This window comes from Quercus lobata, chromosome 4 (assembly GCF_001633185.2).
Source record: "Quercus lobata isolate SW786 chromosome 4, ValleyOak3.0 Primary Assembly, whole genome shotgun sequence".
NCBI classification, from domain to species: Eukaryota; Viridiplantae; Streptophyta; class Magnoliopsida; order Fagales; family Fagaceae; genus Quercus; species Quercus lobata.
Genome location: NC_044907.1, coordinates 24,316,948 through 24,342,500, shown reverse-complemented (window position 1 = coordinate 24,342,500; position 25,553 = coordinate 24,316,948). Strand labels below are relative to the sequence as shown.

The 25,553-nt window shown below is 35.3% G+C and overlaps 1 protein-coding gene across 2 annotated transcripts; it reads right to left on the bottom strand.

Annotated features, from left to right (window-relative positions):
- Window positions 1-1,112: 1,112 nt before the first annotated feature.
- Window positions 1,113-20,650, bottom strand: LOC115988140 (3-hydroxyisobutyryl-CoA hydrolase 1-like). Of its 2 annotated transcripts, none has more exons than XM_031111787.1 (14): window positions 20,598-20,650; window positions 19,229-19,309; window positions 17,240-17,308; window positions 16,580-16,643; window positions 16,261-16,340; window positions 16,041-16,124; window positions 10,047-10,131; window positions 4,028-4,113; window positions 3,430-3,551; window positions 2,953-3,013; window positions 2,687-2,785; window positions 1,494-1,595; window positions 1,374-1,415; window positions 1,113-1,250 (listed from the first exon to the last, which is right to left on the bottom strand). In XM_031111787.1, exons 1-14 carry the CDS (start codon window positions 20,634-20,636, stop codon window positions 1,113-1,115), a joined length of 1,152 nt encoding a protein of 383 aa, XP_030967647.1. In that variant the 5' UTR covers window positions 20,637-20,650. The 2 variants fall into 2 exon arrangements, with proteins under 2 accessions (XP_030967647.1, XP_030967648.1); XM_031111788.1 differs by having other exon boundaries at window positions 20,595-20,636.
- Window positions 20,651-25,553: the final 4,903 nt, after the last annotated feature.

Below are 25,553 nucleotides of genomic sequence, written 5' to 3'. Positions count from 1 at the left end.
CTTGTTTCTTGGTCAGATCTTCATGGCTTTAACACTTGACTTGAACAACATGTTTCTTGAAGTCTTAAACACATTCTAGATCTACCAAATTATAAGTAAAATGCATTTTGTCAAAGGATTAACCAATTACATAAAATATGTCTCTAACAATATGATCCAAGTACTTGCTATTCATGGCCTTGCTGAGAAGGCTTTGCCTCAATTCCATTTGATGAGAAGGACATGCATTCAACCATAGGATATAAGCTTCAGTGGAGTATTATACTGTTATCAGCTTTTAGCTGTGCAAGGGTGATAAGTGATTTAAGAAAATAGGTAACATTTCAACATCAAGAGGGCACAATATGGAATAGGCCCTAAGTTGCAACACTATGGATGCATGATTGATCTTTTATAGGACTTTTGAGGAAGATGTAGATTTTATAATAAAAAAAGCCCATGGAACCAAATGGAGCAATCCGGGGGGTTGTGCTTAGTGCAGCAGATTGTTTATAAAAATCAATTTAGGGGAGGAAGCAGCCAGACACTTGCTAAATCTTGAACCAAAAAATGACGGAATCTATGTTTTTCTTCTGACCATCAATGAAAGTGGGAAGAAGAAAAAAGAGAGATAAAACTTATGCACAAAAATCTATTCGAAAGACACCGGGTTGCAACTCAATTGTCATAAATGGAGTTTCTCATTTATTTCTGGTCAAACATCATTCTCATCCAGAAACTACATAAATTTACTTGATGCTAAATCAAATGACTCAAAAGTTGAACTGATTAGTTAAGGGTCAGACTGTCATTCTGCATTTAAACTTATTTCCAAGATTTATAAATGAAAAGTAGGAGTCAAGGGTCAAAGTCATTTCCATCATGTCAAAGATGGTTCCTGTTCTTGCAAAGACTACCAGTGAAAATAATTTGAAGCATACGCAGGAAATTTGTGTTCCATATACTATAATTATAGCATCAGCTAAAATTGGCACCCGTAACAAGGATTGACTAATAGCACAAATATAATGAGAATTTCATTGTGGTCATATATGTCTCCACACAATGTGTTGATATCTCATTTATTATAATTTAAAAAGTGCAACAATTTCCCCATTTTTCACCTTCACGCATTAAAGCTTTGCAATGGCATATGCAGGCAAATTAGATCTTGCAGGGAGCTTCAGATCTTCCCAGCCTTCATCATCCATCATAGAGAAGTATGAGTCAACCATGTCGTCACTAACAAGCTCCAATTTAGAGGGCTCCCACTGGGAGAGATAGGAAGCCAAAGATGAAATAAGAAAAATAAACCAATAGAAATCTATATTTATGAAAATCATTGAGAGTGAAAAATCTAAATTGCAAAGATACAGCAACAGATGCATGTCTACCTTTGGGTTCTTATCCTTATCCAACAGTATAGCTCTAAAGCCCTACAGTAAAAGGGAAGTCTTAAAATAATCCGCAAAAGAATAAATTAGGAGAAGATAAATATTTGAGTAAGCTGAAACCTCAAAGACATCCTTGCTTGGTTTTCCTTGCATGACATGACAAACCATTCTATACTCACGAACAAGGCACTGACCAATACCTTGGAGCCGTCCTTGTCTAATCTGTTTGCAAGAGGAGAATAAACGTTAAAAAGTGGAAACAATCTCACAAGATTTAGACAAATTGGATGGCAGCTTAGTTTTGTCTTTAGTTATAAAGTTATTGAGGGAACTAAATATCATATTTCTATTATGGTGGTATCCGTATAACAGAGGGGATCATATGTCAGATAACCAAGTCAAGCTTGGATCCTAAGTGACACACAATAACCACATTCATCTTCATACCTCGAATGATATGCTTTCTTGCACATAGTGATAAAAAAATTTTGTACTACTATTACAACTATGACTTCACATATATACAGCTACAAAAAAATGGAAATTCACCATGCTTATAAAAAAATCTGTTCTATGCCCTTATGAAAAAAGGAAGCCAGAAAGAACAAGGGCATTATTTATTTTTGATCAAGATAAAACTCATATTGGCCTTTGAAACAAAATAGAGAATAATAATATAAGGACATTCTCTTTCTTTGGATCCAACTTAATTCTCTATACATTTTTGGATGCTCCTTCGAATTCTACCACAATCACCTCTGCACAATGGCTAAAAATGTTTAACTATCAACTGTTCTCCAATGGCTATAGCACATCCTAATTCCCGCTGGACCAGTACCAACCTATGTTGCAATTCACAAGGACAAAGTAGCATGTGCTGGATGCAGATGTGTATCTAGGCATCAAACCAATTTCATAAATCATACCCGTTACTCAGAAATGAAGCCTTATCTTTTTTTTTTAATTGATTGTTCTAGTGAGAAATGAAAACATCTGATTTATTTGAGCATTCATTTCTGTTCATTCCTTAGGTTATTAAGAGGTAGTTAAATGTTTATGGCTGGTCATTGAAAGCATAACACTTGCTGACAAGAGTCAATGTTGCATCTGACATAGACACTTCAAATATTTAGTGTCCATTAAAAAATAAATGCCACCATATCCCCTTTTTGATAACTTTATATAGGTCCATGCTGCACTTATCACCTGTATTAAACCTTTGAGCTTATTATAAAAATGCCTTGAATAAGGACACTGTTTTCAGTTGTCAACCACTTTTACCAGTTTATAATTAATGCTTGCTGCTCCCTTACCGATCTCAGACAAATTTTAAGGCCTGTTGGTGATGCTCTCTTCAGTGACCTGATTGTTTCAGAGATCCAATCATCCTTCTTATTCAAGGCCTCTCTCTCCTAAAATTGCCACCACAAGGTCATGGTCAGGTAAGTGGTAAACATGTAAACACCAAAAATAAAAGAATATTACTCAAAGCACTAGCAAACGTTTCGAAGACATCTGACAAAGAGGGCAGAAAATTAATATTCTCATCATGGATAAAACTCAATATCATTGAACTTACAAGGGCAGATATAATTTCTTCCACTGTTCTTTGAGAAAAGCACCTATTAATGACATTCAATCTGTAGCCAAGTGATTGTGAAAAAAAATAAGGATTTCGAGTTTATTGAGAAAAATTAAAAAAATATATTTGAGGATCTTGGACGACAGAAAGATCGGTTTGCATTTCATAAAATGAAAACATTAGTTCTTTAATACAAAATCAAGTCTGATAGAACCTTCTAGCTCTCAATCTGTGAGATGTAGTTCATTTATCACTGTATGTTAAGATGATACATACAGCAAGCTAATAAACTAACAGAGCTTTTTCATATGTCCGTTTACTGAGAGAAGTTTATTTCATGATTGATTATCCTTGACATCATAAGTATTAAAAATACTTGGCATACATAGAATACAGTTTAATGAATAAAAACTGTAGAGGCCGTTTAATTAGAACAAGAAGTATAATCTTTATAATTATGAATGCAAAAATAACATGTGATATGCACTTTTCTCTTTCATATAAGGTTGCTTTGAGTACTCATTAATAACTGCGGAGATTATGGCTGGATCACTTGAATCTACCTTGCACAGTGCTTCTTCCAACAAAGACAATCTCTGGCCAACAATTAAAAACACATAAGGCATTCAAATGGCAATGTATTACAAAATTAAAAATAAAAATTTTGGCAGATAAACATAATGGTGATGACTACACATGCATAGCATTTCATCTTAATGGCATGAGGATAAATATTGTAGGAAATAATTCGTAAATAGAAAGTATATCCTAGACTTAACCCCAGGGGTTGGTCTAATGGTCTTATTTGTACTATTGAACTACATAAGTATTTCCTTCTTTCAATTTCTGTTTTTACCATAATTTCCCTCTTTCTTCAAATCAAATGACCTATGTGTCCTCCTCCGGTCCACTCCACTACTTTGCCTTTCAGTTCAAATCAAATGGAAAAAAATGCCGATGTATGTTACTGCTTCCAACTATTCATCAACCACACAAGATGTATCTTTTTCCTTCATTAGAATTTTGAGCGCTACGCCTAAAATCAAATAATTAAAGTAGAATGAAACACTACCTCTGAGGGAACAAAGTGAGTTGCAAGCCCACATACAAGCATTTCAGCACCATCCAACCTAGTGTCTGTAAGACCAAGATATTCTCCTACCAAAGGTTTAAAATTATAACGAGTAGAAGATGGGAAATGGGAGGGGAGATACCAACAAAGACCATTATAATAACAAAACAATTCAAAATACGAGAAGACCACTTCAGAACACTTTTAAGCTTGGGTACAAAGAAACATAGAATTGTTATAATTCCAAATTTTATGTAATAAATAAATATAAAAATATGAACTAATTAAAAAAAATAGTAAGAAATAAATGTGGTGTAGAACAGACAGTAGAGATTTTCTTTGAGCAGAGAGACCACCATAAGTTAGCGCAGGGGAAATTCAAGAAATACAAAAGCACTAGTAGAAATCATTGGTGACTTGCAAGTCAAAATACCTAGTAATCTGATCATAATTGCTGAAGAATTAATAAAACTTAAGTTTTCTAGTACATTAATTTCATGGTACAAAGAACCAATACCCATTATGGTTTGTTTTCTGTTGAACCATGGTGTAGGGAATTTAACCAAAATCCCAACCTGTGAGAAACAAAACAAATAGAGAAAACACACGCCAAAGAAAATAATCATAAGCACAAGACAATATTTACGTGGTTCGGCAATTTGCCTACGTCCACGGAGTTGCAGGGATTTCACTATTATCAGGGAAAATACAATAGTGCACAAGAACACTCTCAAGAAACCCAAATCCCAATTACACCCTAGCACTCTCTCACAGAAATAATAAGAATAGAAACTGGCTGCCTCTCTTTTCTCTATTTTCTCTCATGTGGCTGCTAACTAGGTTAATTGGAATTACTCCTCTTTCTTTTCTCTACCATGTAGCCGCATATATAATAAAGCAATATATATATATGTTACTTTATAAAAGTCGGTCAAGTGGGATTCCTTTTTCAACTTGTATTAGGTCACTTTTATGGCCAGATTGGGCTTGGTTGGGCCTTATGGGCTTGTGGCAAAATTCAAGCCACACTAACAAATCTCCACCTTGGCTTGAATTGATCAAGCTACACTAGCAAACTCCTCCATCAGCTCCACCTTAGCCCTTAAGGGCTCACAAGCTGCAAACATCAGCCACAATCCTCCATAACACAATCCCTCATCCTTACAACTCATCCTCCTGTCCTCAAGCTAGAAGACCAATTGAAGCTGCGCACAGCTTCAACTTCTCAATAGTGACACCCTTAGTCAACATGTCTGCCGGGTTCTTAGATCCACAAATCTTCTCAAGCATTACCAGCTTATCTTCAACAAGATAACGGATAAAGTGGTATTTTGTCTGCATGTGTTTCGACTTTGAATGAAAAGCCGATTCTTGGCAAGAAAGATTGCACTCTGACTGTCACTGTGTAGAATACCCATCTCCTGCTTCTTACCCAATTCATCTAAGAAACCATGTAGCCAAATCATCTCCTTTCCAGCTTCAGTTGCTGCAACATACTCAGCTTCTGTAGTAGACAAAGTAACAATCTTCTGTAGATTTGAAGCCCATGATATAGCTGTACCACCCAGAGTAAAAACAAACCCAGGAGTACTCTTTCTACTATCAATATCACCAGCAAAATCAGCATCTACATAACCCTACAGTTTCAAACTTGCACCTGTGAAGCAAAGACATGTATCTGATGAACCCTTCAGATATCTCAGAATCCACTTGACTGCCTCCCAATGCTGCTTTCCAGGCCTACTCATGAATCTGCTCACAACTCCCACTGCATGTGCAATGTCTGGCCTTGTATACACCATAGCATACATCAAGCTGCCAATAGCTGAGGCATAAGGCACCTTGCTCATATGGTCCCTTTCTTCTTCTGTCTTCGGTGACTGTTCTTTACTTAGTTTGAAATGACTACTCAAGGGTGTGCTCACTGGTTTTGCTTCATTCATGTTGAACCTACTGAGAACTTTCTTCACATACTCTGACTGTGAAAGTTTCAATGTACCATTAGCCTTGTCTCTAATGATTCTCATACCAAGGATTTGCTTTACAGCTCCCAAATCCTTCATTGCAAACTGTTTGGACAATTGCTTCTTCAGATTATTAATCTCCTCAATGCTAGACCCTGCAATAAGCATATCATTCGCATACAACAGTAATATGATGTAAGAATTGTCAAAAAACTTAACATAGCAACAGTGATCAGCTTCACATCTCTTGAACCCAATTCTATTCATAAAACTGTCAAATTTCTTGTACCACTGTCTAGGAGCTTGTTTTAGGCCATACAAGCTCTTTCTCAGTTTGCAAACTAAATTCTCTTGTCCTTGAGCAATGAACCCTTCTGGCTGAATCATGTAAAGGTCTTCCTCCAAGTCACAATGAAGGAATGCTGTCTTCACATCTAACTGCTCAAGATGTAGGTTTTCTGCAGCCACCATTCCCAGTACTAGTCTGATTGTTGACATCTTCACAACTGGAGAAAATATTTCTGTGTAGTCAATGCCTTCCTTCTGCTGGAACCCTTTAACAACTAATCTGGCCTTGTAACGTTTGCTACCATCATGCTCAATCTTTATTCTGTATACCCACTTGTTGTGCAAAGCCTTCTTTCCTACTGGCAATTCAGTCAGTTCCCATGTCTGATTCTCCAACAAGGAATCCATCTCATCCTTCATGGCTAACTCCCACTTGCTTGAATTTTCATCTTGCAAGGCTTCATCATAGCACTCTGGCTCACCACCATTAGTCAACAGGAGATAATTTAAAGTGGGTGAATAACGCTGTGGAGGTCTAATGTTCCTGGAAGATCTGCGGACTTCAGCTACAGGTGTACTCAGATCTACTTGTGAATTCACATTCTCCTTATCTTCTTCACCCTTTTTCTGGACAGTACTTTCAGTCAATTCTTCTAAGTTGACAAACTCAGATTTCTTTTGATCTATCCCTGTAACATCTGACACTACGGTTGACCTGTCCTTGTACATAACCTGTTCATTAAATATCACATTTCTACTTCTGATGATTTTCCTGTTTTGTTCATTCTAAAACCTATAGCCAAATTTCTCATCACCATAGCCAATGAAAAAACATATTTTAGACTTTGCATCAAGTTTACTACAAGCATCAGAATCAATATGAACATAAGAAACACAACCAAAAACTTTTAAGTGTGAAAACTTTACCTCTTTATCGCTCCAAACCTCCTCAGGAAGTCTGAACTCCATGGGAACTGAAGGTCCTTGGTTTATCAGGTAAGCTGCAGTGCTAACAGAATCAGCCCAAAAAGTTTTTGGTAGTCCAGCATGCAACCTCATACTCCTAGCACGCTCATTGAGAGTTCTATTCATGCGCTCAGCCACACCATTCTACTGTGGTGTCCCAGGAATGGTCTTCTCTATTCTAATTCCCTGTGCAGCACAATACTCACTGAACCCTCCATCTATGTACTCTCCTCTATTATCTGACCTCAAACATTTTACTTTTAAACCTGTTTCTGTCTCAACCATGGCCTTCCACTTCTTAAAGGTTTCAAATACATCAGATTTATTTTTCAGAAAATAAACCCATACCTTTTTGCTTGAGTCATCAATAAAAGTGATGTAGTACCTTGAACCTCCAAGGGATGCAACCGAAGAAGGCCCCCACAAATCAGTGTGTACTAACTCCAATTTTTCAGCCTTCGGTGTCCTGCCAGTTTTCAAGAAACTCACATTTTTCTGCTTTCCTAAGATGCAACTTTCACACATGTCAAAATCAATGGACTTCAATTCTGGTAATTTTCCTTTTGACAGCAGCATCTTCATCCCTTTCTCACTCATGTGACCAAGTCTTCGGTGCCATAGGCTTGTATCAGTACTTGCATCAGCAACTGCAATTGTGTCTCTTGGACTTGAGATCATGTACAGAGTGCCAATCTTCTTTCCACGAGCCAATACCCTAGCTCCCTTTGTAACCTTCCAAGTACCACCAACAAATAGTATTGCATGTCCTTCATCATCAAGTTGTCCAACAGAAATCAGATTCCTCCTCAGGTCAGGAATATGTCGAATCTTCTCCAGTAACCAAACAGACCCATTGGGCAACAATATTCGAACATCTCCCATACCCACAACATCCAAGGCTGAACCATCAACCAAATACACCTTACCAAAATCACCTGCAACATAATTCTGTATGATTTCTCGGTGTGGAGTGGTATGAAACGAAGCTCCTGAATCCAAGACCCAATCATCAAGTGGACTGTCTACTGCAAGAAGTAATGCATCCTGTACCTCTTCTGTTACAGCATTAGCAGAATCATCTTCATTCTTCTTCTTAGGACTTTTGCATTGATTCCTAAAGTGACCTGTTTTCCCACAATTCCAGCATTGTACTTGTTGGCCTGATCTAGATTTACTTCTATTCCGATTAGAATTTCTGGATTTTGATCTGCCCCGATTTGAATTTCTGTTATTACCTCTGCCTCTTGTCTCAAGGTTTAGGGCAGAACCAAATCCTGAGGATTCACCTACATCTCTTCTGCGAATCTCCTCAGCCAGAATTAAATCTCGTATATCATTGTACTTGAGTTTTTCCTTTCCTGTAGAATTGCTTACTGCCATCCTCATTGCCTCCCAACTGTTTGGCAAAGAAGTCAAGACAATCAGAGCACGAATCTCATCATCAAAATCAGTTTCTACAGACGACAATTGATTTGTGATAGTATTAAATTCATTCAGATGTTGTGCTACTGATGCATTCTCTGCCATCTTCAGATTGAACAGTTTCTTCATCAAGTGCACCTTATTGTTTGCTGACGGCTTTTCATACATACCAGACAAAGCCTTCATCAGATCTGCTGTGGTCTTCTCCTTTACAACATTGTGTGCAACAGACCTAGACAGGGTTAACCTGATGACTCCTAGTACCTGTCTGTTAAGAAGAGCCCATTCCTCAGCCTTCATAGCCTCAGGTTTTGTCCCCAAAAGAGGCAGATGCAATTTCCTCCCATAAAGATAATCTTCAATCTGCATCCTCCAATATGCGAAGTCTGTGCCATCAAACTTTTCTATTCCAGACGCCTTTCCTGCTTCCTCTGCCATTGCTCCCACTCAAACCTAACCCTAGGCTCTGATACCAGTTGTAGGGAATTTAACCAAAATCCCAACCTGTGAGAAACAAAACAAATAGAAAAAACACACGCCAAAGAAAATAATCACAAGCACAAGACAATATTTACGTGATTCGGCAATTTGCCTACGTCCACGGAGTTGCAGGGATTTCACTATTATCAGGGAAAATACAATAGTGCACAAGAACACTCTCAAGAAACCCAAATCCCAATTACACCCTAGCACTCTCTCACAGAAAAAATAAGAATAGAAACTGGCTGCCTCTCTTTTCTCTATTTTCTCTCATATGGCTGCTAACTAAGTTAATTGGAATTACTCCTCTTTCTTTTCTCTACCATGTAGCCGAATATATAATAAAGCAATATATATATGTTACTTTATAAAAGTCGGTCAAGTGGGATTCCTTTTTCAACTTGTATTAGGTCACTTTTATGGCCGGATTGGGCTTGGTTGGGCCTTATGGGCTTGTGGCAAAATTCAAGCCACACTAACACATGGTTCATTCTAAGATTTGGTTACCATTTTTTTTTTTTTTTTTTTTTTTTTTTTTTTTTTTATTTCCTTCATTTCTGTGATAGGAATTGATAGCCTGAGCTTTACAAACTGACACCTTAATCCCAATGACTCTCCCAACCTACAGATTATGCACCTCTATCGGTCAAAGTCCCATATCACGATAACAAGGACATATAATAGTCTTACCAATACTGCTAGTTTGCAATTGTATCAATCAGTCATATACATTAAAACCTAAAAACAGGAATTGAACTACTCAAGAAAATTTAAGTGCTAAAGAAATATACGATCCAAACTCCTACAAACTACAAAATAAAATGAATTCCACCCCCTTTCTAGGAAAGATTTGGTATCCAAAGAATTACTATATAGGTCAATGATGTAATTGCCATTACCAAAGAATCCAGGGAGTCTTGACAAGAAATAAGAGGCACCCACATCTGGGAAGAATCCCAAAGCTGTTTCTGGCATTGCAAAGACCTGCAAAAAGTCCATTATCAAAATGCAAGTTATCCAAGAAACTTAGATCCACAATTTTTTTTTTCTTTTTAAAAAAAAAAAAAAATTAGTGTAACGCTAGGACTTCCCATCCCAGGAGGTCACTTGCTCGGTACTAATATTGCCCAGCACACTTGTTTCGGAGTTTTGATGTGATTTTATACTTTAGTGCTGCTATGATCAAACTCAAAAAAACTAGAACTACTAAATTAAAACAATACTGCTAAAAAACATTGGAAAAAAAGGAGAGCAGTTCAATCCTTCTTTTTATATGTAAATACATCTCATGTATCCATATGGAACCAAAATTACATACCACTTTAAGGCAAATGAATAATACAGCATTGAAGAAGAAAAGGGGAAAGAAAAACAGAATATTAAGTCATAGCAAAGATGAAGCTACAACAATTGGTCATTCCATTGAAAATTAAATACAACTCACGTATCCATATGGAACACATGGCACCATAATTGCCAATGCATTTAAAACTCTCATCTGCAAAATGATAAGAAATTCTAATTGCCACCGCCAAAGGAAAGGCGAAGTCATTTAAGGACCATTTGAACTTGAGCATCATCTAGCAACTTCTCGCACATAAATATGGTATAGAATAACTAGCCCCAAGTGCCTGGAGTTGCATTAGGACACTGCAATTTAGTGTACGCAGGCCAAAGAGGAACAACCTAAAACCAAATTTAAGAACCTTTTAAGGAGTTCAAAACAGAAGTGATGATAGTGGACATCATCAGCATTTTTTGCTTGATCAGATTTAACAATACAATTCTTCTTTCTTCTTTTCTTATTGATATAGGAAGCATTAAGATTATTTTAGGATCCAAAAAAGAAAATAAGAAGTGTTGTAATAAGTTAAGTTTAGCATCTTTTTTCATTTTTATTTGAACTCAATATGTCTCCAATAGAAACACCAAGAGGTGCTAGTTGAACTACAAGATTCCTAGCCAAATTTAGCAACTATTGTACCTACAACTATACATATTAATTAAAGAACATTTGCAACAATTAAAATAAAAGGGGTGGGGGGAGAGAGTAGTGAACCATGAGATAAACAACCATATTTGTTAATGTGTATAGTATTGTGGGCTTGTTAATTCGTATAGTGTTATGGGCTTTAGGCCCAATTAGATTACTTGTATAGCACACATTCTTGTACTACACTCTTACTTATACTATACTCATATGCCTTCTATATAAAGGCATTCATGTGTATTCTTTTACTGTGAAATACAATATAGAATCATTCAGTATTTCTAACATGATATCAAAGCCATTGTTCTAACTTTCTTTTGTCTTGCACTCTTGTTTTTGTTGGTATTTTCCACTACCTCGACTTCTTTGGTCAGTAAACCTTTTCCGTGCCCTCTCTTAACTACTCCACTGCCGTCAGAGGTGCCCAAGGTTGAATCTTCACTGCCAGAAGCTTGAACATTGCCACCTAGATCACTACCTTCATCAGATCTTCCACATCGGACCTCCGATTAAGACATAAGACATATCACTGTGTAGATTTTCAACTAATCTACACAACTTTGCCGAAATCATCATCATCTGACCCTACACAAGCTGCCACGCACCGGTCAAAGATTTGGCATTTTTTCCACGCGCCTTACGCACCTTCAGTATAGCTCCGATCATCTCACTGTTGCCGTCATCGGTATATTCTTTCTTCGATCTACATCGTCAGAAAAGAATTGGCCTCATCGAACTCTCCACGCGTCGCTGGATCACCTGCTGACATCATCGTTGATGTCATCGCTGCCACGTCAACATCCACGTAAGCCCTAGCTTACGTCATCAACTTACGTCATCTTGCTGATGTCATCATTGGGAGTTGATTGTGCCATTAATCGTTGACTTTGACCATTGACTTTTTTCTCAAAGTTGACATTTTGCAGTTCATGTGCTCCTTACCCAGTTTTTTGCGTAGATTTCATTTTTACGGTTCATTTTTGCATTTTTTGCTTCTAAATGAAGAATAAGGACAGGTCTTCTTCTTGTTGCAATAATCGTCGCTGATAATCTAGCAAACGTTTTTGCAAACATTTTTGCAAACATTTTGGCCACAATATTAAGACTTGCTATCATCGCAACAAATCAACTATTTCAATTTCTGCTACTACTGTTGCTAACACTGAGAGTGTCCAACCAATGACTCCGGTCTTTGCACAATCTAAGTCTTCAGGTCGCACTTTCACCATGACCACAGATAACCTTAAAAACATCATCGCTAATGTTATTCGTATGGTTAGTAATGCATCTTATTCCTCTTCTCTCTCAGCTTTATCTGATATGTCTCCTTCCTCTTGGCTTATGGATTCTGCTTATTGCAATCACATGACACCTCACTCGTCTTTATTTTCTGAACTTAAACCTGCATCACACCCTCTTAATATTCGCATAGCAAATGGTTTCACAATGTCTAGTCATAATATAGGTTCAGTTTCGACCTCCAACCTCTCGGTTCCTGGGGTCTTTAATGTTCCTGACCTTTCTTATAATTTATTTTCTATAGGACAATTAGCTGAGTTGGGTTATCACATTATCTTTGATTATTCTAAGTATATTGTGCAAGATCCAAGGACGGGATAGGAGCTTGGGACCGATCCCAAAGTTGGGCATATGTTTCCCATGGACAACCTTCATCTTTCACTTGTTGCTCCTGTTTCTATTGTTGCAGTTGCTACAGTTCCTTCTATTCCTTCCCTCGCACTTTGGCGTGCTCGACTTGGTCATACATCTTCTTCTCGGGTACGACAATTGGCCTCTAGAGGTTTGTTAGGTTCAATGTCTACAGAAAATTTTGATTGTGTTTCATGACAGTTAGGAAAACAACCAACTTTGCCTTTCAATACTAGTGAATCAATATCCACTAATATCTTTGACCTTATTCATTCTGATATTTGGAGGCCTTCCTCTATCTCTAGTATTGGTGGATCTCGATATTTTATTGTCTTTGTTAATGATTACTCTCTCTATAATTGGATTTTTAATCTGAAAATTGTTCTGAATTATTGCAAGTATATTCTAATTTTGCAAAAATGGTTGAAACTCAATTTTCCAAACGTATCAAAATTTTTTATATTCTAATTTTGCAAAAATGGTTGAAACTCAATTTTCCAAACGTATTAAAATTTTTCGATCTGATAATACTCTTGAGTACACTCAATATGCTTTCCAAGCTATTTTGCATTCCAATGGCACTGTTCATCAACTAACTTGTCCAGGTACCTCTCAACAAAATGGTAGAGCCGAACGAAAACTTCGTCATATTCTTGACACTATTCGTGCTCTTCTTCTCTCTGTCAAAGTTCTCGCTCCTTTTTGGGACGAAGCTGCTCTTCATGCCATTCATGCTATTAATCGCATTCCAAGTCCTATCAGTCAAAATCAAACTCCATATGAGCACCTTTTTGGGTCACCTCCAGACTATCACCACCTTCATTCCTTTGGTTCTACTTGTTTCGTTCTTCTTTAGCCACATGAGCGTAACAAACTTTCCTTGGTCAAGGCTTTGTTGTTTTCTTGGCTATGGCAAAGCTCAAAAGGGGTATCGGTGTTATGATCCTGTTTATCATCGTCTTCATATCTCCCACAATATTGTCTTTTAGGAACATTGCTTCTTTGTTGAGCTCTTTCACTTTCATGCCTCCCTATCTTCCTCCTCTATCTTAGATCTTTTTCCAGATGAGGCATATATTAATTATGTAGCTGCTCTTGATCCTCCTGTAGTTGCTCTTGATTCTCCTGTAAACTTCTCTGTCCAACCACCAGATATCCTTGATCCCTTTCCTAGTTCACCCTTTATGGAACAGGTGGAAGATGAACAGGTTGAAGACGAACTACCCAACCTTGAGCTTGGGTCCCATGCTCTTGCTTCACTTGAAGATCATGCACAATACATTCCACCTCGTCACTCAACTCGGGTAAAACCCATTCCTACATATTTACTTAACTATCATTGTTACACTATCCTTACTACACTACACGAGCCTCACACCTATCATGAGGTATTCACTGATCCTTTATGGCAGATTGCAATGAAAGAGGAGCTTGATGCATTATCTAAAAACCATACTTGGGACTTGGTGACTCTCCCTTTTGGGAAATCTGTGGTTGGTTGTAAGTGGATCTATAAGATTAAGACTCGCTCTGATGGGTCCATTGAACGCTACAAAGCTTGTCTTGTTGCAAAAAGTTTTACATAGGAGTATGGGATTAATTACGAAGAGGCCTTTACTCCGATTGCTCGTATCTCATCTATTCGTACCCTCTTAGCTGTTGCTGCTGCTAGTAAATGAGACCTTTTTCAGATGGATGTCAAAAATGCATTCTTTAATGGGGATTTAAGTGAAGAAGTTTATATGCAACCTCCTCCTGGTCTCTCTGTTGAATCAAGCAAGGTTTATCACCTTCGACGTGAACTTTATGGCCTTAAACAAGCTCCACAAGTTTGGTTTACCAAATTCAGCTCTATCATCTCTCGCTTGGGTTACATGGCCAGTCATTATGATTTTGCCTTATTTCTTTATCGCACTGACAAATGCACTATTTTACTTTTCCTGTATGTGGATGATATGATCATAACTGGTAATGACCTCAGTGGCATTCAAGAACTCAAGAATTTCCTCATTTAGCAGTTTGAGATGAAAGATCTTGGACATCTTAGCTACTTCTTAGGTCTTGAAATCACTCATTCTACAGATGGACTTTGCATTACTCAAGCCAAGTATGCCTCTAAACTCTTGTTTTGAGCTGGACTTACTGATAGCAAGACTGTTGACACTTCAGTTGAAATTAATGCACATCTAACTCTCTCAGGGGGGAAAACATTGTCTAATCCCTCTCTTTACAGACGCTTGGTTGGCCACCTAGTTTATCTCACTGTTACTTATCCAGATATTTCCTATACTATTCACCAGGTGAGCTAGTATCTGTTTGCTCCACAATTGACTCACTATGCTGCTATTCTGCGCATTCTTCGATACCTAAAAGACACTCTCTTCCATGGTCTTTTCTACTCTGCTCAGTCTCTTCTTATTCTCCGTGCATTTTCTGATTTCAATTGGGCAGGAGATCCCACTGATCACAGGTCCACCATTAGTTATTGCTTTCTTGATTCTTCTCTGATTTCTTGATGAAGTAAGAAACAAACTCATGTGGCCCGCTCCAGTACTGAAGCAGAATATCGTGCCCTTACTGATATCATATCTGAACTTATTTGGCTACGATGGCTTCTTAAAGACTTAGGTGTGTCTACATCCTCTACTACTCTTCTTTATTGTGACAACCAAAGTGTCATTCATATTGATCACAATGATGTCTTCCATGAACGGACTAAACACATCGAGATCGATTGTCATTTTATCCGTTATCATCTTGTCCATGGTATTCTCAAGCTGATTTCAGTCTCCTCTAAAGATCAATTTGCAGATATCTTCATCAAGTCACATCCTAAGAGACGCCTTCGTACCTTGTTTGACAATCTCAAGTTGGTCTCACATCCACCTTGAGTTTGAGGGAGGCTATTAATGTGTATAGTGTTGTGAGCTTGTTAATGTGTATAATGTTATGGGTTTTAGGCCTAACTAGATTACTTGTATAGCACATATTCTTGTACTACACTCTTACTTGTACTGCACTCATATGCCTCCTATATAAAAGCACTCGTGTATTCTTTTACTGTGAAATACAATATACAATCATTCAGTATTTCTAACATTCAAACTAACCATCATCAATTGAATGGGATAAAGTAATGGAAATATGTTACTGCTCTATAAAATCTCAAGGAAGTGTGTAATTCATAATCATCTACTAGGAGAAAGTAAAATTCTGTAGGACTTAAAAAGTGGAGATAAAGAGAGATAAATACCGAATTTTCTGTTGCAACCCGGAATCTACCATGTATTGAAGCCCCTGCCCCACCTCCCATGACAATTCCATTAAGGATTGAAACCTTCAACAATATTTGCATGCTAATAGTAAGAAAGAATATATTCATGAAACTAACTTGACCAAGAATGCCTCCACAGTCAAAAGTCAATATAAACAAAAGATAATGAAAATTTACAATTCATGGTGAACAGGTTCACCTGGGGTTTACGATATGTTGCCAAAATGTAAATTAAGGTGAACTTCATCCAATACAATTTTGCACCTAATCTCCAGGTACCTAATACATAAAAATATTGGGGGGGACGGGGGGGAAGTATTACAGGATTAGCATTGATGTCCTTTACTTCTTAAAAAATAAATTCTTGAAATTCACATAAGTTGAGCATCTTGTAAAGAAGAGATGACTGAAAGACTCCACATTAGCAGTTGAATCTTATCTGTGGTGGTAGGTCATGAATAATCTAGATGTTGAGGACCATTGAGGGTGGTCCAATGAGTAATAAAAAGAGCCTACACCTTCATTAATATCCCGAATCCCTGCTGCAACATCAGCTCCAGCGCAAAATGCTCTTCCCTTTCCCTAAAAAAATGACCACGGAGGACATGCAATCAGTTTGCATTCTCTGCAAGGCTGAAACAATCGAAAACGTGCCCAATTCTTTACTTTTAAACTTTAGTTAAACAAATGAAAATGCCTATCTATCATATATGCACAAGAAAATGTCTTGAGACTCCTCCATACGAACAGCCTTTACTAGCCATACAAAGTAAATTTACAAGTGAACTAGATGAAGTTTACAAGTTTACAACCTTAAGAAGGTTGCCTTTTTTTTTTTAAGAGGATTAAAGAAGATAATCTGTTTTACTTAGCCAAAATAAAATAACTTCTGCCCTTACCACAAAACTCGCTTTTCATTTAGAACCAACATAAATAACTGAGGGTTAATTTAACAACAAAATCCTTAAAACCTGCATAACAAAACAGCAATCACAATGATTCATTAGCACTACCTGAATTAAGAAAATTAAATGTAATATCCACTGCCATGTACCCAAATATACATTTGTGAGGATCGGCCAAAATAAAGTGTCAGAAAGATGCGACTTTCTTTCTGATTTATTTCCAATGCAATCTGTAGGTAAGACATGAAGATTGTCTCTTAAGAATGGACATACCTTGACAATTACCAACTTCACATTAGAATCCTCCTCATATGCAATGAAAAGTTCCAATAGCCGAGAAATCTAAAATTTTGCATTAAACACAAGTTCAGGATAAAATGTAATAGCAAAATGGTTACCTCATTTGCACTATCACAAGTATTGCAGTATTTAAATAAGTATGAATAATATTATCTTACACAAAGCAGACTATCATGACCTTTAAATGAAATGCAAGAAACAGCATAACAAGATCTGCATATGGCAAAAACTCCCCAAGTAAAATTGTGGTTAATATTACAAAAAGTAACAAAAGGGCATGTATATTTAAAAGAAACAAAGAAACAGAAATAGGATATCATCCATATTTCAGAAATTATACTCAATAGATTATTGAGTCCATCCATTTTGAAACAAGGAAACAACATCACATATAGCAGACATAGCTTTGTACCCTGCCATCATATCTCATTTATTTATTTACTTTTGTTGATAATCAAGTGAATTTTTTTAATCAACAAGCTGGAAAACCTGCCATGGCTGCAATAGAACAAACTAGTCCCAACAACAACTAGATAACAGTATCTAAGTACACAACCAAGATTGACTACCCAGATACGCAGGTCAGGGACAAAGTCCCAGCAACAAACAAATCATAATACAAGATAATGCAAAGATAAACTACCACATATCCGCTTGGAAAATCATCAGGAGAAAAATCTGCAACAGCTGGAGAGTTGTACAGAGATCAAACTCTAGGCTTAAACACAACATTTGAGATAACCCATTTGGTGCAGGATTTTTTGTTCATACTAGAGTTGGGATATACACCTTTACTTTCAATTTTAATCTTCACCTGATTCTTTATGACTCCTAAAGTTTGTTCCTCAGTTCTCACAGTGCCCTGGTGCTTAATAGAATTTCTTTGAGCCCAAACATGTTATATACTAGCATTGAAGCCTAACCTACAACAATCTGCCCTTAAGCCTTTGAGCTGGCAGCATATATCATACACTATTCTATGCCCAAAGTTTAGATAGAGAGGGCCATTTGGGTGCCAATTATTACGCCACATGTAAATGTTAGAACCATCCCCCGCCAGGAACTTGATTAATGGTGAGCAGAAAATAATATCTTCGAAAATGGTGAATCAAAGTTTCTCTTAAAGTTCCTTCTTGTTAGTATTCTTTTATGTTTCATGTCTAAACATGTTTTCTTAACGGAGTAGGATATACTATGGGTTATGGAAGTCTAATGAAAATGACTTTAAGTGAGTAAAGTATCACTCTCTAAACCGTGGGTATGCAACATTAAAACGGCCAAAACTACAAATAAGTTAAGTGTAATTAATAATTTAAATGAAATAGGCGATGTTTCAAGGCCAAATTAAGCATTTGATACCATAATATGGTAGTATAATATAAAAGAGAATGCAAGAAAACACATCAAAAGTATTCAATAAGTTAGGCGTGATACCATTTGAAATGAAAGGGCATTCAATTGCTTAGGTCTATCCAGTGTTAATATTCTACACGAGATTCGATCAATCGAGCCTAATTTTCGATTGATCGAGCCAGGCAGATTTACGCAATAAATCCTGCAATACATTCGATTCCAACTTTACATATAAATATACTTTGAGCAAGTCTAAAACAAGACTAAACGTTTTAATCATGGTTTGCCAACATTACAAAATGAAGTTCTAATACATTTAAACCTAAAGTTTTAGAACCTAACACATCCATATTACAAAAATTATACTTAATAGATTATTGAGTCCAACCATTTTGAAACAAAGAAACAGCACCACATTTAGCAGACATAGCTTTACACCCTGCCATCGCATTTCATTTGATTTCTTTTTTATATATATATATATATATATATATATATCAATTTAAAAACATAAGATAACTGAGGCATTTGATCCATAACATGGTAGTATAATAAAAAAGACAATGCAAGAAAACACATCAAAAGTATTCAATAAGTTAGGTGTCATACCATTTGAAATGAAAGGGCATTCAGTTGCTTAGGTCTATTCAATGTCAATATTCTTGCAGACAACTTCTCTTCAACCAAAATCTGTCAAACAAGAAAGGATAAATTGGCCACGATCTTCTTAGTTCTTTTGCTAATGATAATTCTTGCCATTATTGCAAATTTAAAGGTAATTTATTCAAGCATCCAAATAGCATGTCTGTTTTGGAATTGCTTATTTTTAATAGCTTATTTGTATAATCCTATTACTAATAATTCCTAGGCAAACAAAGCTTAGCTACAAAATTAGTTATAGCATAAGATTACAACCTTACTCAATAAAATAAACATTACTACATATTTTGAAAATCTAACAGTTGAATTGCATGTTCTTTATGTTCTTAATATACATGTCAAATTTTGTGTGAATTAGATATTATTTACTATATGATCTATAAATATATATTTTATGCATAATTTTAAACTACAAAAACTTGCAATTTGAATAATTTATTGATGATATAGCTATTAATTTTTAATTTTTTAGAAATTTTGCAAACATGGAAGATATAATAAGAAAATATAATCCAATGGTAAATTTGTCAAAATTCACTCACAATAAAAAGATATTGAGTAAAATTGTAACTTAAAACTACAATCAATTTTGTGATTAAACTTTGTCCTTCTTTAATATTGTAGATAAACAAGATATTGAAAAAGGACAAAATTTGTCCTTCGTTTGGTTATCTTGTATGAAGATATTGTAGCTAAATTTTGTCTTTTGATTGTTTCAATGAAAAATCTTGTGTAAAAATAATTTTTCATGATTTCCAATGTTTGGTAACATCATAAAAAATGAGTTAAAGGAAAACTATCTTTGATCAATATAAAAAGTATAACTTATTTTTAGAGATTGTTTTCCACTAAATTTTTTTGAAAAATAATTATATCTCACAGCAAGCTAAAAAAGATAAATTAGTATTATAAAAAACACTACTTTTAGGAAAATAATTCATTTTTTATAAAATATTATCATTGAAACAAACACATTATTGCACACTTTTATTCATATTAGATTTTTTTTTAATCATAAATCAAGCAATTTCAAACCGATTAACTAATTAATTTTTTTTAAAACTAAATCATTTGAAACTGCATCATACTATTTCATGAATTCATCAAAAAATATATAAAAAATCAATGCAACTATACTATCCTTGAAAATTTTAAAAAGAAAAAAAAAGAACAGTAATCATTTATTGTATTATAATATATATGTGTATGCCACACTGCCACCTCTTAAAAAATTATAAAAGAAATGACATGAAAGTGTGAAATCAATATTAATAGATAAGATTGATAAGTGAAGCAAGACTCTGGTTGGAGAGACTACCTGGTGGTCGTCGGGTTTAGTAGAATTGAGTGCATCCATGCCTCTCTCTCTCTCTCTCTGTGTGCTGTTCTGATAAGCCTGTTACATTGGTCCTCTTTATAAGGACATAAAAAGACATGAAAAAGTAATGACAAATTACATATTTGTGTATCACGTGCTTAGCTAATTGGTGATCGTGATGTTCCTGCTGAACAGTGTGTATCACGTGCTAAGAATACTACATTTTTTTTTTTTGAGAAACGCTAAGAATACTACATAAGCACGTAACATGCAAAAGTACGTACATGCATCGAATGCCAACATATATTACAAAATCACACATGACACATGTATCACGAAAAATTTCACTGTTGGGATTGAATTGAATGCCGACATATGCCTTTTTTTTTCACCAAATAAAATAATCGCCCTCATAACCAATAGGGATTTTTTTTTTTTTTTTTAATTGTGGAAAACAAATCAAACAATTGTCTTATTTTAGAGTATCAGTATTAAAGAATGTTACTCTATCCTATTTTACCATCTCAAAAAGTTATTTTATCAATTATACCATATCATTTTACAATACACCCTACATCCAAAAACTCTATTATTTTACTTTTTCATTAAAATATTATTTTTTAATCTTTCTTTATTATTTCTTTCACATCATCATTTTTTTTCAACTAAGGGGTGGAATAAAATATATATTTTTTTAGTATAGTGCTACAGTACAATTCTAAATTTTAACTAGGAAATGCCAAAAAGACCCTAAATATGACATTAGCATTCTTCAATGCTAATGCTCACAGAAGTAAGGACTTCTATGATATATAGCACCTATAAATAAAATATTTTATTAAAACGTAAATCATAGTTTTTAAAATTTGTTAAATCATAGTTTTTTTTTTTTTTCTTAAAACGTAAATTCCTTCAGTAACCATTTCATGATTTAAATTCCTTTGATTGGTCTTTTTTGGTTAAATTCTCATGCATGGCTGACTGTGGCAAAAAAAAGTTTTGGATGGCATTTTTTGCAACTATCCGTGCACTGGAGGTTGCTCTAGAGATTGGCATAATAGATGCTATATTGGAAGGAGATTCTTAGTATGGTTTTGAAACTCAGACGGTTCAAAAAACTTGGCAAGAAAGATGTTTAAGGCTTTTGAGGTCAAACCAAAGTCGAACTAAAGTTGAACTGTGATATGTCATAATTAAATTAATAATTATTTAAAATGTACAAAAATAATTAAATTAGTAAAACATGGAGAATATATATTATTTTCATATATACATAAATTTATTTATTTGGTAAAAATTCCTATAAATTATCAAGAATTACTTTTTTTTTTAATCCTCAATTATAAGTTATACATAATCCATTACGACTTAGCCCATTTTATAATTAATAAAAAAAAATTAATCAATGATAACTACTAAAGAGGAAATGACGTGAAAAGGGGTCTTTTTAAATTTCTTATACTTTATAAATTGTCTAAGCTAAGTCCAATCCCTTTTTCCTTTTTCGTTTCTTTTTTTTTTTTTCTTCCCTACCATTTGACTGATTGATTTATCTCCTCAACTGTTTATAATTCTACATCTTTATCTCTTTGTTTTTTCTTTTTTATATTACTATCTTTTAATTTTTCTCATCCACCAAATGCCTCTTTTACTTTCCCAATGCCTACACATTTCTTCAGGTTTTCCCCTTCTCTCTCTCTTTTTTTTTCTTTTTGATGAACCCTCTTCTCTCTTTCTTCTTCACAAATCTCCTCACAAAACTCTTCCCCTGCCTCCTTCTTAGTCTCACTTATGAAAACAATTACGGTTGATTTTTTTTGTCAAAAAATCTTGCAGAGCTTTGCATCATCACCATGTTGAGGCTGCTCCTCTCTTTTCTTTTCTTTTTTTTCTTTTTTTTTTTTGGGGTCAAAAAAATCTCGCAAAAGCATTCATTGCCGGAAAGGATTTTTCACCTAAAATTGAAACATTGATGTGAGTTCAACGTTTGACAGAATCTATGGTTGAAGCTCCAACTATGGTGATTTGGTGCTGTGAGTTTGTAATGTTTTTAGCTTTTTAAAATAAAAATAGCTCTAACTTGAACCGTGTAAACTGTCCACGGTTTTTAAACCTAGGCTGTTCAACCATGGTTTGAACAGATCCCTTCTTTTCTTTCCTAGAATGGTTTCTAGGGTTAAAAAACCATAATAGTGAAAGGTTCCCTGTTAATCGAGTCAAATTGTACGATCCTGGGTTTAAAATTTATGATTATGAGATGGTAATTAAGGCATTGGGTGATCATGCTCCTTCTATGGCCTCTTATGCAAACCTTTTAAATGATGCTAGGTTTATTTCTAGATTTTTTTTCTTAGTTACATTACACTCATACTAAGTGGGAAGGTAACAAAGTTGCTCATAGTTTGGCTCAATATAATGTTAATATCTCAAATTTTTTAGTTGCTCATAGTCTAGCTCGATATAATGTTAATACTTCAAATTTCTTAGTGTGGATGAAGGATGCTTCAACATAAATTTTTTTTTTTTCTATACTACAGGCTAATATAGACAATTTAACTTAATAAGAATCTGCTCATTTTTACTTCCCACAAAAAAAAAAAAAAAAAAAAAAAAAAAAAAAAAAAAAACTCACATGGCAAGTGGATCACTTCTAGTGTAAATTATTATGCAGTGAGTGATTTAAGTTCTCCAATAGTGAGTGACGTGCCATTTTTTGGCATAATTTCTCTATAGGCGGTGGCCTTTTATGTTTTTTCTAATGTAAATTCTCAGGTAGTGATCTTTTCTTTTTCTTTTTCTTTTTTTGGGTATAAATGGGGGAGTATTATTTAATTATATATAATGTCAAACAACAGCAGGCATTACAGCCTTTACATTACACATTCTAGTAGTTCCTATATGTTCGATATTTCATACAAAAGCCATATATACAAACGTAGGATAGGTATCATAGGTTTCCAAAAGAAACTATCGCTGTTTTCCCCTCTTGGCTAGAGCATCCGCGTAGCCATTAGCTTCACGGAATATGTGATACACCTGGATGGTCCAATCGCACTCCATAAGGTTCCTACAATCACATAATATTGGGTTAATAATTGGTGGGATATCATTAGTATTAGTTAATCGGGAAAGAACTCTCATAGAATCTATTTCAAGATGAATAAATTTGAAACCCAAGTTCCATGCCAAAAGAAGTCCCTGGCGATCTACACCCAACTCAGCGATATTATTGGAAGTAATACCCATATGTAGTGAAAAAATTGAAATCCAATCTCCTGAGCTATTGCGCAACAATTCACTTGCACTAGCTAAACCAGGATTACCTAATGAGTTTCCATCAATGTTTAATTTTATAAAAGGTTTTGGCTGAGTGTTCCATTTAATAATCCTAGGAATTTTAATTTTAATATTCTTTGCTGGGCATACAAAAAAGAAGAATTCAGTAGCACACTGAACCACTTTCTGTATAATCTGATTTTAAGGATAAGATTGATTTTTTAAATATACGTTCATTCCTTGCTAGCCATAAGTTCCAACATAGGAAGGTAAAGTAAATTTTCCAAGGTAGTTGATAGAGGAAGATAATAGAATTTGATGTAGAGTTGGTATGTAGCTAGTTTTGAAGTAAAAGCTGAAAAAAAGGATAGTCGTAAAATACCTAGAGAATGATACCATATCCTCTTAGACCAAGGACAATCTCTTAAAATATGAATAGTAGTTTCAGGATTGTTACACCTAGGACAGACAAGAAAATGACAGATGTAAACGGGTAGGCAAACGGTTTCGTATGGATTTCCAAATAAAAAATTGAATATTTTTGGGACATTGTAGTTTCCAAATCAAATTCCAATAGGTTCTTGCAGAAGGAACATTAGCTTGTTGGTATAAAAATTTTGATGCAGATCAGACCGAACAAACATCGTTATTCTGAGGCCATACAAAGGTTTTCAATAACCTAGTCAGTTGGGCTACAAGGATGCCTTGTATAAGTTGTTCAATATGTGTTGGGATAGGAGATTGTAAATTTTATAACCTACAAATATTATTATCCCGTAAGGAACTAACTAACCTCTGTTCTTCATTGGGCAGAAAAAGGCCATGAATATAACTTCGTAGAGACCCTCCAGGTATCCAATCATCCTCCCAAATACGAATGTTCTATCTGTCCCCTAATACCCAATTCATACCTCATTGAAGCCATCTTATTCCTACTAGTAATGCTTTCCAAATATGAGACGCTCTAGGGTTTATGCCACTATCATACAGATTTGTATGAGAAAAGTATTTGGCTTTTAAGACTTGAGCCCATAGCATGGATGACTTCTATTGAAGCCTCCAGGCCTAATTCATAAGCAAAGACACATTCATATGACATGCAGTTTTTAGACCTAGCCCTCTCGCATTTTTAGGAGTAGTGTTGGTTTCCCTACTCATTGTATGACAATGTCTATAATTAGCGATATCTCCCCAAAAAAATTTGCAATTTAATTTATCCAGTTGCCTACTAATTTTTTGTGGGAGAAGGGTGGTTTGCATGGCATGAATAGGGATAGATGCTGAGGTAGAATTGATTAAAGTAACCCGGCCCGCAATAGAAAGGTATTTAGTTTGCCAGCCTTCGATCTTTTTTTGGATATTATCCACTATATATTGATAAGCAAATGCCTTTCGTCGGGTAGTGAAAATAGGAGTTCCTATATAAGTTCCGAGTTGAGTCGTAGTGGGGATGTCAAATATGCTAGCTATTAGTTCTTTTGTTTGCTTAGACGTGTTTGGTGAAAACGAAAGACGTGATTTTTGTGTGCTAATAATTTGTCCAGAACACTTACAAAATATTTGGAGAATGTTTTTAAGATTCTGGCACTCTATAATTTTTGCTTCCAAGAAAAGAAAGATATCACAACAAAGAAAAGATGGGAAATTTTAATTTGTCCAGTAAAATTAACAGAATGAATA

Excerpts from the sequence above, each read along its gene's own strand:
- LOC115988140 (XM_031111788.1), bottom strand. The coding sequence starts at position 20,636 with ATGGATGCACTCAATTCTACTAAACCCGACGACCACCAGGTA. Across the intron at positions 4,114-10,046 it reads AAGACTCCCTGGATTCTTTG|GAGAATATCTTGGTCTTACA; the intron begins GTAATGGCAATT and ends AACCTTTGGTAG. Across the intron at positions 1,596-2,686 it reads TTAAAATTTGTCTGAGATCG|ATTAGACAAGGACGGCTCCA; the intron begins GTAAGGGAGCAG and ends TCTTGCAAACAG.